This window comes from Heliconius melpomene, chromosome 5 (assembly GCF_056956725.1).
Source record: "Heliconius melpomene rosina isolate 202511_hmr_F chromosome 5, ASM5695672v1, whole genome shotgun sequence".
NCBI classification, from domain to species: domain Eukaryota; kingdom Metazoa; phylum Arthropoda; class Insecta; order Lepidoptera; family Nymphalidae; genus Heliconius; species Heliconius melpomene.
The window spans coordinates 2,976,995-2,991,938 of record NC_140393.1 but is presented as its reverse complement, the minus strand read 5'-3'; the positions used below and the strand labels follow the sequence as shown (position 1 = coordinate 2,991,938).

Genomic DNA, 14,944 nt, shown 5'->3' with positions numbered 1-14,944 from the left:
AAGTATAATTACTCTAAAAATTCGGCAAAAAGTGGAGTACGGAGTGTCTAAACACTAGGTTCCCTTTGCCTTCTCTGTTATGTGCGGGATACAGCGTGAAGCAGATTTATAATTACGTCATTATTGCCCCAAATACATAACAATAGGTATGTTAATTTAATATGTTGCAGACAAATAGGTCTCCACGCTTCATTTGTCAATCTTTATCAATTTTACTACAGTGCGTAAAACATAGAATAGATAAGAGAGTTTTAAAGAGATTTCGCAATTTTACACACATTTAATATTTTATAGATCGTTAATGCTAAAGTTGATATAACAATCTTTATTTTAAATATTTAATTTTTAATTAGTATAAAATTAAAGTGGAGTAGATTGAGTAGGAAGGCAGACCCTGGCAATAGCCGGGATTAATGCCAGGAAGAAGAAGAAGAAAATTAAAGCAAAACATACTCAATATTTTCAAAGCGACGTTAGCACTCGAGGAAATGTAATATTTGATATTGTCCTTCCCTGTTTTTCCATTCAACACGGGAGGAAATGGGAAAAGGAGTGCCTTAACACTAGGTTCCCTCTGCGTACCTTGATGTGTGTGGGATACAGTGTGAAGCTCAAACAAAATAAAAACTGCTCCGGTGGATTTCCTTTATTTATTTCAGCAAATAATAATTAATAAAACTTTTTTTGAAAAATGATTAATCTAGACCATTTTTAAAAAAAAAAAAACGACAAAATTGACTCTACTAAAGCAATTTGTCTAAAAATTCCATCCTTTTTCATAAAACTTTTATATAACTTTATCTAAATCGCCTAACAGCGTATTTTAGTGCATATATCGATAAATATTGAAATAGCCTATCAAGTTTCGATATTTCACGCTGCAAAATGTATCACAATTCAATTAGGTTTTTTTTAAATATTTATTTACTTCGCGTCATGTCCATATGCAAATAGCGTGCACGTTATAAATACACTAGAGCCTTCTCGACTATTACTGTTCTCAGTCGTTCTAAGCGATGGCCCTTTCAGGCAAATTTTCTGTAATCCTTTATATTCTTCTATTTTTTATTATGATAGAAAAGTCTACGTGTGTATATGAAGTGACTCGAGGTGAGTATTTAATTATTTTAGTACTTTTAAAAATAAATATAGATTAAAAAACTATATCAATAAACATACTTATGTAGGTTTTACTTGAAAATATATTTTTAAGTTTTTTATTACAATTTTTAAATCCGTTGAGGCCGTCGTGGCACTCGGCGGAATGAAATATTTAATAATTTAATATCTTCACTCTGGTACCAAGGCAAAGTCCAAAACGGGATTAAGATCCGCCATTCAACCTTATGTACTTAGGTTCCTTCTGCCTACCCTGCTATATGCGGGATACAGCGTGAAGCAGAAAAAAAATTCCTTTTATTTAATTTCCGTTCACTTCAGTTTTGAATTATTTTTTGCTTATATTTACGTTACAACATTCTAATCTTACTCTTACACAGCGCAAAGGAACCGATAATAAGTATTGTGTTATTTTTTAATAAACCCAACTCAAAATTTTAAATTTAATATTTTTAAGGCTTTAATAAACTATTAAATAAAACACTACTATGTTGACTTTAACTGTTCTATGTAAATCTATTTGATTTTCGTTTGTAAAGGCCTTTTGGCGTCTTGCCAGTTTTGAGTCGAAATTACTTTTAAGCCATTGTCTTGTAGCAAGTTTATGGGCAATTTGTTATATTCAATTATATTAAAAGGAAAAAAATTCGTACGCGTTAATTATTTTAGCGTAATAATAAAAAATAACTCTTAAATTTCCATTTATAATTTACATTTTATTTTAAAAGTAAACAAAATATGCTTAAATATAAAAAAATATACTCTTTCGTTATCTCATTATTTCTGGTAAGAAAATTGCGTTCGTCGTTCTCTCGACTGGATTTGAAACCCGCAACCGTCGCGTTGACAGTCAGAAACTGTAACACTACGCCACGACAGCCTCTACCACAGTTGAAGCTAATAAAACCTTGGTTGATATACAAATTAGGACTATGAAAAAATTCTTAATAAATTTACGAGAATTCGTATATTGTTTCAGACATAAGAAGTCCAAAACCAATACTTCATGGACTTTTGTTCATATGCACGGAAGAGCACATGAAGAGAAAGGTATTGTCTAAGTACATTTATTATTGAGAAACCTTATTTATTGCTATTTCCATAACTCATTGTGTTCCATTATGAATATGATATCTGTAGGGAAAAGACGTGCAAAATGGTATAGACTACTTCAAGTAACTCTATGTAATATTTAGAAAATCCAATCACGCTGTATCCCGCACACAGCAGGGTAGGCAGAGGGAACCTAGTTAAGACACTCCGTTCTCCACTTTCTGCCAGTTGAATGGCACCTCTCAACGAATTTATATACAGCTATTATTATCACCCGTAGTACTCCTAACTACTCCTTTACGACATTTTAGTGCACACTCTCGCCATTTCGAATAGATCGTTAATGTTTAACTTCGCAAGCTTTATTTATTTAGGACGCATAAAAGCCTGTACTAAGAGGTACTAGAAGAAATGCTAATGTACAGAAGAATTTTAATGTTTTTTCAATATGTATCTCTTATTACTATTGTTTTTAACGAGTTTTTGATAATTTATTACAAGTATATTAGATCGCACTATTGCATTTAATGGTCCTAAGTTCAATTTTTAATGGGAAAACTGTTTATTTTTATATTATCCAATTCGAATCCCAGTCGGGGGAATAAATTATTAGATATTTTCCTCAACAATTCAGAAAGTAGAAAATAGAACTGTTATACAAAAACAGTGTCATGACACTAGGTTCCCAGGTTTCCTCTGCCTATCTATGTGCGGGATACAGCGTGAAGTTTAAGAAAGTTATAATAATTTCCAGAAGATATACAGGTGTCCCAGGAGCCAACGATAAAACGAAAACAGGTGATAGACCAAGTCATGACAGTTATGAGAAAAATATAAAAAAAAATCTTTGTCATGTATTTTTCATATTATATTGATTTTAAAAAATATCGGAAATACCGACACCCTGTGATGGTTTTTCAAGTCCCAGGACTACAAATATTACTCTTTCTTCATTTTTTTTTCTGTAATGTAATCATGAGTAACCCTTCTGTGAATTACAGTTTAAGATTGAAACATACCTGCATCAGTTTTCAATAAAATATCATGTTTTTGCCAAACATTAAATTCAAAATATTTACTACACTCCACTTTAACCGACTGTACTATAAAAAAAATGTACTACACTGTTTTTGCAAGTAACTTTAAAAGTTGGCGCATTTAATCTGGATTCCGAAATGGTACGACACTTGTTGGATTACTTCTTTGTTGAAGAGAGAAAAATCTAAATACACGATAATCGGGATGACGTTCAACGTTTTGGTATCTTTTCCGATACATTCTAGCTGCAGCATTAGCGTTACATAACCATTCTCCATGAATGAATTGGATATTGGCAATGTGTCAAAGACCGAGTATATGGCCTGCGAGAGCCCAGACCCGAGCCCTATCCTTATAAGTCCTGGGTCAGCCCCTAAGTCAAAAAAGTTCAGGTATCTTAGATCCGTCATGCACGCGTCTGGAGGCATCGATCACGATCTCCATGGTCGGATAAGCGTTGCCTGGGCTAAGTGGCGGGAGGTCACTGGTGTGGTCTGTGATCGCAAGATACCGTCCAAACGTTTTCCGACTTAGGGGCTGGCCCAGGACTTATAAGGATAGTGCTCGAGTCTGGGCTCTCGCAGGCCATATACTCGGTCTTTGACACATTGCCAATATGCATTTCATTCATGTAGAATGGTTATGTAACGCTAATGCTGCAGCTAGAATGTATCGGAAAAGATACCAAAATATTGAACGTCATCCCGATTATCGTGTATTTCGATTTTTCTCTCTTCAACAAAGAAGTAATCCAAGAAGTGTCGGACCATTTCGGAATCCAGATTAAATGCGCCAACTTTTAAAGTTACTTGCAAAAACAGTGTAGTACATTTTTTTTATAGTACAGTCGGTTAAAGTTGAGTGTAGTAAATATTTTGAATTTAATGTTTGGCAAAAACACGATATTTTATTGAAAACTGGTGCAGGTATGTTTCAATCTTAAACTGTAATTCACAGAAGGGTTACTCATGATTACATTACAGAAAAAAAAATGAAGAAAGAGTAATATTTGTAGTCCTGGGACTTGAAAAACCATCACAGGGTGTCGGTATTTCCGATATTTTTTAAAATCAATATAATATGAAAAATACATGACAAAGATTTTTTTTTATATTTTTCTCATAACTGTCATGACTTGGTCTATCACCTGGTTTCGTTTTATCGTTGGCTCCTGGGACACCCTGTATATAAAAATTTAAAAAAATCTAAACAGGAAATGAATCTACTACCTAACAAGAATTGAATCTATTTACGAGTACCATAGTGTACATTACTGCTACCAGTGCCAACAAGTTAGCATATAAGTTACTGGACGGTATAGAAGTGCGTCAACTCACATGACAATGAGGAAATTAAATATTCAGTATGAGAGGTGTTTCAATTAAGTTTGTAGCTGTTATGAACTGGCCTTGTAGTTTTGGAATATACATTAACATGGTGCTTATTTTTATGACAAATATATATATATATATATATATATATATTTAACTTTTATTTATGCAAATTTTATATATTTCATCAGATCATCTCAGTTAATATTGTTGTAAATAACTTTTCTCTCATTAGTGATTATTCTTTGCTTTAATTATTTTAATATTAAAGAAAGAATAATTACTTGCGAAAGAAACATTTCAGAAGCTATTTACAACAATAAAGAGAGAAAAATTAAACTTAAACCAAGAGTGAGAGAAAAATTACCATTATTTTAGCTTCGCGATTAAGATTCCCAGAATTCAGCCTATTTTTCAAGACATTTTATCTCGAGATCTCTACGCTACGCCTGGTCTTTTTACTATAGCAATATTAAAATAATTTATTTATTTGCGAAATTTATTATGATTTATTAAAATAAAAAATCTTACTATTTTATTTATTTATTCTACAGATTAGCATCTGTATACTTTGCAAGGGACCAGACTTATCATGCTTTTCATCAAGTCCAAGCACTACACCGTCAACAACTACAAGTACTACTACGTCTTCGACTTCTACAACTAGTACTTCTACAAAACCAGTCATCACTTCTAGCAGTACTACAACTAAAGAACCCGCGGGAGAATAATATACAACCTAACTTTACGCATATTTTTTTTATTATTCCATTTTACTTTTTATTATTTTATAATTACAATTATTGTCTAATGCTTCTGCTATTTTTTATTCATAAAAGCATTGATGTGAGCTTTTGCTTCTTAATAAATGAAAATTTTAATTTAAATTAAAGTTTTAAGTGCATATCGTTTTTTAATTTATTTTTCAAAATCAATTTTTGTAATATAAAAATAAATAAAAGTTGTTTTTAGCACGATACTTACTGAAGTATGTAAGGATATTATCATTACCCCCTACATTCTCTCTTAACCCCCTACAAAATGCAATTTCCTCAAAATTAAATCATGGGTTACCCTAGAAGGGATGTAATTAACCCATTCAGAGATGAGTGGATGGTGGTAAATATGTGTTTAAGACCTCATGCCAATTATCAACCTTATGTCTCTGAAATTAAGATTCACAATTCATAAGTGAAACCCCGGAAATTACCATTCAGTAGGCATCTATGATGTGTCTTTGAAATTAAACTGAGCTTTGAAATTATATTATTAACATTTTAAAGTAATTCAATGTTGCTAAATTAATATATTTGAACTTGGAATATTCGGCTATATATAAATGTGTATGGTATAGTTATAATACATATAAAAAACCTTTTTTCGTTATATCAATCTTTATCTTAAAAATATGACAGCTTTCATTAGAATATTAATATAAAACCTCATTTTCGCTTCCTCGAAAGCTGCTTTTTCTTTCAAATCCTCAAATCCAAGTTCAGACGATTACATATTTACAATTTTCATTATAATATAACACTTTTATAATAACAAATTTAAATAATCCCAACTGGTTCGACCTATATCACTAGAGTAGGCAGAGAGGACCTAGAGCTAAAGTACTTCGTTCCTTACATTCTGTGCAATTTAAGAGACATTTTGTATTGAATGTCGAATCTTAACGCCGCTATTAGTCTACCATGGCGGAAAAATGAAAATGGGGATCCCCCCTCCCCAAATGCATCGCACAACCATTGTGTTTACATGCGCGGTCTCTTAGGCCTAATCAATCATAATTTTGGTTTTCTTAAAAGTAACTATTTATTGGCATATAATAAAACAAAAATAACTTATGAGGCACTGTTTACTTAAATTAATAAAATGTGCATATCTGTTTAGTGTCTGTGGTCTCCGCGATGCCGTCTACCGTGGTGACGGGCTACCTGCTGAAGTAAACTTTAACTATAGTACATTTAAATCTTATTTTCCATTTTAACTATTATTTTGTACGATCAGTTATTCTGACATTTCTTAACTACAACCTCGCTGCTACTACGTAGGACAACATACCAAATACCCGTAATAAAAACACAATAAAACTAACATTTAACAAGATATAAATAGTTAATATTTCTTTGACATATCTTGTTTAATTGAGGCTAATCGTAGCGCAGATTCAAAAGCGTGTGGGTTCGATTCCCACACGAGAAAATTAAATATTTAAAATTCTCATTTCTTCATTCCATGACAAGATAAAGGTGGCCTCGCATTACCTCCTGATATCGGCGGAAAGTGGAGAGATGACATGCGTGATACAGTGTAAAGATTAAAAAATACACTAATCAAAAGAACTTGTTACCTTCTTTGGGAAATATTTTTAGTTACAAACTTACCTCGTTGTTATCCTCAGGCTCATCATCTGCTTGTCGAGTAGATTTCGCATGAGTGAACACGTCAGGTATTTTGAAATGCTTAACCTCAGCTATACTTGGCAAGTCTTCACGAATTCTGGGTCTCCTTACTTGACGTCCTGATGAAAGGATTTTTTTCAGCTTCACACGCATTCCGCATATAGCAGCGTAGACATAGAGAGCCTAGTGTTAAGACACTCCGCTTCCCACTTTGCCCCTATTTCTAGAGGCATTGCATATTGATTGTCGAAACTCAACACCGCATTTGGCCTTGGCGACACCAAAACGGAGAAATGAAAATATAATATTTCATTTCCTCGAGTTACACGCTTGAGCCCCTGCGTTACTGGCCATAGTTATATAATTAGAATAATAACTTTATGTTAATAAATTTAAATATCAATTTATAATGATAGCTGATAGCTTTTTTATGGAAAAAGACAAGGCAGTCGAGAGTACGGGTCACCCGATGGTAAGTGATCACCGCCGCCCACAACCCCGTCTTACCAGAGGACCTACAGGTGCGTTGCCGGCCTGTAGATATAAATAATATGTCTTTTAAGATCCAATAAAAAATACAAATACTAATATTAATAAATTTATGTGTTGAAATTCTTACTATGCCCAATAGAAAAACCGGTATCAAACCACCCACTCATATTGAAGATTCTGGAAGGACCTGTAACTGTCATCATGTCAATTAAGATTTACTGATAATTGTGATTAAGCAAAACGTATATAAAAATTATAAGAGAAGAACAGAGTGATTTAGCTCTCAAATCTCTCTTTAAAGCTATGAAGTGAATTGTTAAAATATCTAAATTAGTATATCTGTAGAGTTTATCTACGAAAATGAGTAAAGCATTCTATACTTTTCTTTAATTATATACAATACAATATAATAAGTATTATTATTTTTTATTATATGCAATAAAATATTAAATAATTCATTTTGTACAGTGGACGTCATATGAGTGTATATATTAATTAGCTTCACGCTGTAACCTGGGAACCTGGGAACCTAGTGTTCCGCGTTGGCGTTCCAACAGATTATACCAGAGCGAAAAAAATAAAATATAAATTTAAATAGATATTTCAAAATTAAAATTTTAATAGCTACAAATAACAATATGTTTGTCTTACCAGCCTCGGACGCCAAAAATACTGCTAGTAGAAATATTAATACATTTATATTATTCATTGTGCTGATAGAGTTAAACATAAATAATTACTGAAAGTAAAAAACCATATACGGCTTTATATATCCTTTTTAAACATTTTAAACAAGGAAACTACTATAGAAAAATGTATAATGACTAAAACAATATTTATTATAATTACAGACATTTTCAACAATTAAAAATGACTTACAGCCATGAAGATAATGTAAATAAAAGGATTTTCTATAGCTACACGATTTTCTTTGCATAAGAATCTAAACAAACAGTCGAGGCAAAACGCGGTGTTGAGTTCTGCCACTCAACACGCAATGCCTCCAGAAATCGGCAGAAAGTGGGGAACAGAGTGACTTAATACGTTAACTCTGCCTACCCTGCTGTGTGTGAGATACAGCGTGAGTTAAAAAAAAATCATCAATCCAGTTTACAAATCGATTATAGAAGCTGAAAAACTAATCAATAGAATTCTTGTCTTTCTGTCTGTCTGTCTGTCTGTTTATTTGTTCTCCAATGTCACAAAAACTTTCATCAGACATATTATCACATAGACATATTATATTATCAGACAGAAATGAATGATTTCTTGCATGGCAATAGCCTAGGGTCTGGAGGTACATTTTTATTTTGGATTTCATCCCGGTTTTCATTATAGTGCTCAAAAAAAATAAAAATCTAACGTGATAAATTAATTAAAATAACGACAACTACTGGATGAAAGTAAATGACTTTTTGCATGGTAATAGCTCAAAGCCTACTAGCCCAACCTTAAGGATAGTTTTCATCATGGAGAATAGAGAAATAAATCACTTATCGTCCCATTGTAGTTAATATTTTTTTAGTCTACCATAAATGTGATTTTAGACAACAACATAGGTGAAAGTAAAGTAATATAGTCTGCCTATTTGTCAGGAATAGCTCAAATGTAAGCATCTTATAAAAACTAAATGTATTGGAAAATACATTTCGATTGTAAGTTAGTTACGAGGGCTGCAATTGGAGGGTTAAGAAAATACGATTTTTATATATAACTTATTTTAATTAATTTATATTATTTTAATTAATAGTTGTGTCCCCCTCCAGAATTAGGCGGAAAGTGGGGAATGGCTTGTGTTAATACTAGGTTCCCTCTGCCTTCCTTGCTATATGTGGTATAAAACGTGAAGCTGAAATCTATACATTAGTTTTCAATCAAAGTTTCAGCTAAGTAAATAAAATAGTAATTTTACAGCAATTTACAAAGTAGTTTATATATATTAACTAGTGGACCCGGACGCGGCTACGCCTGCTTAAACTATAAGAATGTTTATTAAATATATTTTCAGTTTTCAATAGAATTAGTAAGAAAATATAAGCTTAAATAATCAAAAAGAATAATAATTAGAGACATATTATTAGAAAAAATATCTGAGAAATTGAAAACCAACATAAGAAGTAAAAGTAACTAAAGGATATTCTTAATATTAGAAAAAGTACCTAGAACCCGTGCCTTAAAACTACCTAAAAATATTTTTTGCCAGCAATATCAAATAAAATAAGAAGAGAACCAAAGTGTAATTTTAAATTAATTATAAACAGCAAATAAAGTTCGAAAATGTATGAAAATTTATAAAACCATCAACGTCATCTGCCCGTTCGCGTCGGTCATACTCATACTATGCCGCCCGAAGGCTAGGTCATTTCGAATCAGTGACATCTCCTTAATTATTTATTAGTATGTTGTACAGTAAACTATAATGTCAATCTAGATAAAATGCTAAAAGTGACTATAATATTTATTTTCAAAAGGATGAATATCAAAATGTCGCGGTAACGGTTGCGTAGCGACGCGACGGTTGTTATTAACATGGCAGAATAAATTGCATGTCAAATTAGAAAGTATTTTAAAATATATTAGTTTATATGTGTAATGTAATGTTATATAGCCTATAGCACTTCTGAAGAATGCAGCTTTCATACAAAACAAAAACAATGTAAATCGGACCAGTAGATCCAGAGATCTTAGCGTTCAAACAAACAAACAAACAAACTCTTCCGCTTTATTATATTAAATAATATTAGTATAGATTTAACCTTTTTATTTATAAACCATTGAAATTAAACAAATACTTATTGTTAAGGGAAGTTTGCCTAAAAAACAACTACCACCAACTGCACTTATATCGGCTTAGCCGTTTCTGAGACTAGCGTGACCAAAAACAAAGAAGTACAAAAATGCAACTCTAAGGTCTTAATAATTTTTACATTAGAATTCTTAAGTGCTTGCAAACATACATTATACCTATATTAAAACAGTATTAAATAAATAATTCAGTAGTTTAAGCGGGCGAAGACGTATAAAAATGTACTAATATTTTAATGAAATAAATCCACGTGGATTTACACAAGTTTATTACAAAAGAAATTCATACAGAAAATTACAGTTCTATCAGTCAAAATAGACTTTCAAATAAATCCAAACAATTAATACAAAGATAAACATTATAATGACAATTAATTTATGCTGCTGGACATAGGCCTCTCTCAGGGAGCACCAAAGCTCCCGATCCTCCGCCTTCCGCATCTAGTCGAAGCCAGCAACCTTCTTCAGGTCGTCGGTCCATCGAGCTGGAAGGCGCCCTACACTACGCTTGCCGATCCGCGGTCTCCATTCAAATTTATATTTATTTTTACTTAATTCAAACGTAAAATGTTTAAATATTATCTTATTAAAATTTTAACATTATATTACATTTAAAATATGTAAATGTAGGCTTCAAAAAATAGACCGAATTTGAAAATAAATATATATTTATTAGTTCTATTTACGATATAAGCGATAGAATTAAGACAATAAAAGCAAAACATAAACCCGTTTAGTTGTCGTCATTGGATTTCATAGCAGGATATATTTTTAATAACATGAAAGTAAATAATGAGTAAAGAATGAGACGACTCGCTCCCTAAGAAAGTCGCGATACACGGGTGCTTCCATCCCAATAGATTCCTCCAATTCCTGTACCTGATGCATAAACAAGCAGAAAAAGTGGACCCGGCAGGAAAAGATACGGAAGTGGGGAAACCCGCGCTTCCTGGTCATTAACAAATCTCAGGGATTTATATATGAGTCGGCAGTAATCGTCCAAATTAAAACCAAGACCAATTGCGGTCGTCGTGCTGCAGCAGCATATGGGTTTGACTGTAACGCGACGGTTGTGGGTTCGATCCCCACTCGAGGGAATGAAATATTTATTTACATTTATATTTTCATTTCTTCCCTCTAGTGTCAAGGCACTTTGCCTCGCTTGCCACTTAAAATTAAAATTGAACTCAAATATATGTACATTATCTGTAAAGGTAAATAGCTTTAACTTTTTAGGAGCATATAATAAAAGAAAAAATATGAGGCACTGTTTACTTAAATTAAAAAAAAAACAAATCTGTTTAGTGTCTGTGGGCTCCGTGATGTCTACCGTGGTGATGGACCTGCTAAAGGAAATTTTTATTATTTTACATTTAAATCTTATTTTTGATGAGATCAGTCGTGGTACAGGCGCTCAAGCGTGTAACTGTAAAGGTTTGATTCCTATTCGAGGAAATGAAATATTTAAAATTTTCATTTCTTCGTTCTGATGATAAAGCGCAAAACGCGGTATAGAATTCTGCCACTGCACAGTGGGCAGCGCAGTGTCTCAACACTAGACTCCCTGTGCCTACCTGCTACATGCAAGATACAGCATCAAGCTGAAGAAAAAAACACTAATCAAAAGAACCTGCTACGTTCTATGGAAAATATGTTTAGTTACAAACTTACCTCGTTGTTATCCTCAGGCTCATCATTTGCTTGTCGAGTAGATTTCACCTGAGTGAACACGTCAGGTATTTTGAAATGTTTCACCTCAGCTACATTTGGCCAGTCAGAGTTGTCGTCTTCGACTTCGTCGTTGGTACTATTTGCAGCTCCCCTTTCACGAAATCTATGTCTCCTTTCATGATGTCCTGATGAAATATAAAAAAAATCGTTTCAGCTTCACGCTGTATCCTGCATGTAAGAGGGGAGACAGAGGGAGGCTAGTGTTAAGACACTCCGCTCTCCACTTTCCACCGAATAGTGGAAGCATTGTGTGTTGATTGGATTCAACACCGCACACTAAGACAAGCCACATTGGTTTTTATTTATAACAATGAAAAAAAATTACTTTATTTTTGCTGGATCTATAGATATATGTAGATCACAGATTAATTAACTATTATTTGCAAAAATGTAACAGATTCCATATTTCAAATCCCAGTGGTTAAGGAGTACCTAATGAAAACTAGTCATATTTTAATTCAAAGTAAGGTAACAATTTTATAAATAAAATATTAAAGAAATATGTCACAAAAGTAATCTTCAAACGTACTATTTATTTTATATTTTCATATAACTTATACTAAGAGACGACCTCTTACCATTTCTAACCAAATTCGTGCTTCTTTAAAGTATTATATTTGGTTATCATTTCTTTAATATCTGTAGAATATAGGAACAGAGTGTCTTAACATTAGGTTCCCTCTGCCTACCCTGCTGTGTGCGGGATACAGCGTGAAGCTATTTTTTATTTTTTTTTAAATTTTGCCTTAAAGTTCAAAATTAAAAATTTAATAATTATAGCATGCTTGTCTTACCAGCCTCGGAAGCCAAAAACACTGCAAGAAGAAATATTAATACATTTATAGCATTCATTGTGCTGATACAGTTAAACCTAAATAATTACTGAAAGTAAAAAACCACACATTCCTTTATATATCCTTTTTTCAATTATTTATAACAAGGAAACTGCTAAGTATAGAAAAATGTATAATTACTAAAACATTACATATTTATTATAATTACAGACATTTTCAATAATTTAAAATAACTTACATCCACGACGATAATATAAAAAAAAAGATTTTATATGGCTCCATGCTTTTCTTCGCATAAGAGTCAAAGCACCCCAATCTCTATCTTAAAGTGTAAAAACATTTTTTTACTGGGATATATTATATTACACAAATAATCCAATGCTCTAACAAAATTGTGTATTTAAATGAGGCATTTTTAATATATTGGACAATTCTATTAAAATTTACGGTATATCATTGGCTTAACGTTCAGATCATCCATCTTTGACCCAAGGGATATGAACCCTGATCCCCATTTTTACTAACAAAGTAAACATACTCCCAATTGAGTCACAAATAATGAAATACCTCTTTTAAGCAACGTCAATTAAATGAGAGTAGTGGTCTAAAACTTTGAGTGCTATCGATTTTCAGAAGTTTATTTACGGCTCGTTTGATACGGCCCAACTTTCTCTAAATAGGATTTGCTAGAATTTTCTTTTACCTCTAATTGGAGGGATATCTTTGGTATCAATTAATTGATTTCTCGATGAATACCCAATTTCAAAGATAATTAAGTCAGTCAGTACTTTAAGCTGAATTTCAAGTTGAACTTGATTTTGAGGCTTAATTGTGCTAAAGGTATTTATGATAAGAGTTAGATACAAATTGTAGTTCAAACAATTGAAGCATAGATAAGAGAAGCATTTACATATAATAATAGTTTAAATACATTTTACGACTCTTATACATAGAAGAGAATAGAAATGGGAAACGGAGTGACTTCACACTAGGATCCCTCTGCCTATCCTGTTGTGTGCGGAATACAACGTGAACAATATGTATATTAGAATATATTAAATACTAGTGGACCCGAACGCGGCTACGCCCGCTTGAACTATACGAATATTTTTTAAATATATTTATGAAATTATTTTTATTTGTCAATAGAGAGAATAAGCAAGCTCATTTTGGGTGACGTTTTCTAACAACAAACTTTGCAAATCGTTGCTTAGCAACGCCGGTTGTTAAAAACATGGCGGAATAAATTGCATGTCAAATTAATAAGTATTTTAATATATTGATTTATATCGAAAATATTACAAATATGAGAAAAAAAGTATTCTATGTTCATCCCGAGACCCGCAAGTATCTCTATATGAGTATTTTATCACAAGTAAATTAGCGGTTTGGCCCTGATTGCATAAAAAACAGACAGACAGACAGAGTTACTTTCGAATTTATAATATAGGAGTCAACCTAGTCTAACATTGTTGTAACACATGGTTTAAATAAAAGATAATAAATATAAAATAAGTGCCCAACGGACTGTGGGCCCTTCGTAGATTTATGACTCCGAGAGAAAGTTCTTTGAAAGCATTACGAGAACCCTGCTGCACATGTTGGGGCACATGAACATTTGGATGTCGATGACAATAGGCTCGCTGATTTCCGACTTCCAGGGAATTTCATATAATAACTCCATGAGAAACAAAGCATCATGGGAAACGAGCTAAAGGGGTGGGGACACCCGAATTTGTATTAAAGCCGACCAACCTTAGGGATAAGGCATTCACAGGCAGCCACACAGTGCCTGCATATTTTCAGGGACAGAGTACCCTCTTCCCTACCCACCCGGTGTCGCTGTAAAGGCCAGTAAGGCTAACAGCATTAAAGTCATGTCCGCAAAAAAAAAAAAAAAAAGGGATAAGGCGAATTCCACTACCAGCACTCTTATAGTTAAGAACTAGTTTTAATAATAAATGTATTTTATTTTAATAATAAAACAGTTTTTATATACAAAGTTTAAGATATTTTTACTGGCGCCCATCGGTGGGGCCTAGCTAAGTGAACAAAACGCGCAATCATAAGTAATTCCGCAAAAAAGTTTCGCGAAGTCTCTCAAGACTATGGCTAGGCAACGAAACCATATAAATACGTAAAAATACTGTTATCAGTGGAAGAAAATGATCAA

General features: G+C 32.7%; 2 protein-coding genes and 1 long non-coding RNA gene across 8 annotated transcripts; 1 reads left to right on the top strand and 2 right to left on the bottom strand.

Annotated features, from left to right (window-relative positions):
• The first annotated feature begins 959 nt into the window (after nucleotides 1–959).
• Nucleotides 960–5,445, top strand: LOC146538908 (uncharacterized). The gene is made up of 3 exons (XM_085185794.1): nucleotides 960–1,110; nucleotides 2,099–2,169; nucleotides 5,096–5,445. The coding sequence occupies exons 1-3, from the start codon at nucleotides 1,017–1,019 to the stop codon at nucleotides 5,270–5,272; spliced, it is 342 nt and encodes a 113-aa protein (XP_085041920.1). The 5' UTR covers nucleotides 960–1,016; the 3' UTR covers nucleotides 5,273–5,445.
• A 943-nt stretch (nucleotides 5,446–6,388) lies between these two features.
• Nucleotides 6,389–8,193, bottom strand: LOC146538907 (uncharacterized). Of its 5 annotated transcripts, none has more exons than XM_085185791.1 (5): nucleotides 8,093–8,193; nucleotides 7,569–7,628; nucleotides 7,457–7,483; nucleotides 6,932–7,068; nucleotides 6,389–6,484 (listed from the first exon to the last, which is right to left on the bottom strand). In XM_085185791.1, the coding sequence occupies exons 1-5, from the start codon at nucleotides 8,169–8,171 to the stop codon at nucleotides 6,434–6,436; spliced, it is 354 nt and encodes a 117-aa protein (XP_085041917.1). In that variant the 5' UTR covers nucleotides 8,172–8,193; the 3' UTR covers nucleotides 6,389–6,433. The 5 variants fall into 5 exon arrangements, with proteins under 5 accessions (XP_085041917.1, XP_085041916.1, XP_085041915.1 ...); XM_085185790.1 differs by having other exon boundaries at nucleotides 6,389–6,481; nucleotides 7,569–7,634; nucleotides 8,093–8,191; XM_085185789.1 differs by having other exon boundaries at nucleotides 7,569–7,634; nucleotides 8,093–8,188.
• A 3,311-nt stretch (nucleotides 8,194–11,504) lies between these two features.
• LOC146538906 (uncharacterized) lies at nucleotides 11,505–12,881 on the bottom strand. 2 transcript variants are annotated; one of them, XR_014878003.1, is made up of 3 exons: nucleotides 12,772–12,881; nucleotides 11,918–12,102; nucleotides 11,505–11,592 (listed from the first exon to the last, which is right to left on the bottom strand). It is a non-coding gene; the product is annotated as an uncharacterized LOC146538906 (long non-coding RNA). The 2 variants fall into 2 exon arrangements; XR_014878004.1 differs by having other exon boundaries at nucleotides 11,505–11,589.
• Nucleotides 12,882–14,944: the final 2,063 nt, after the last annotated feature.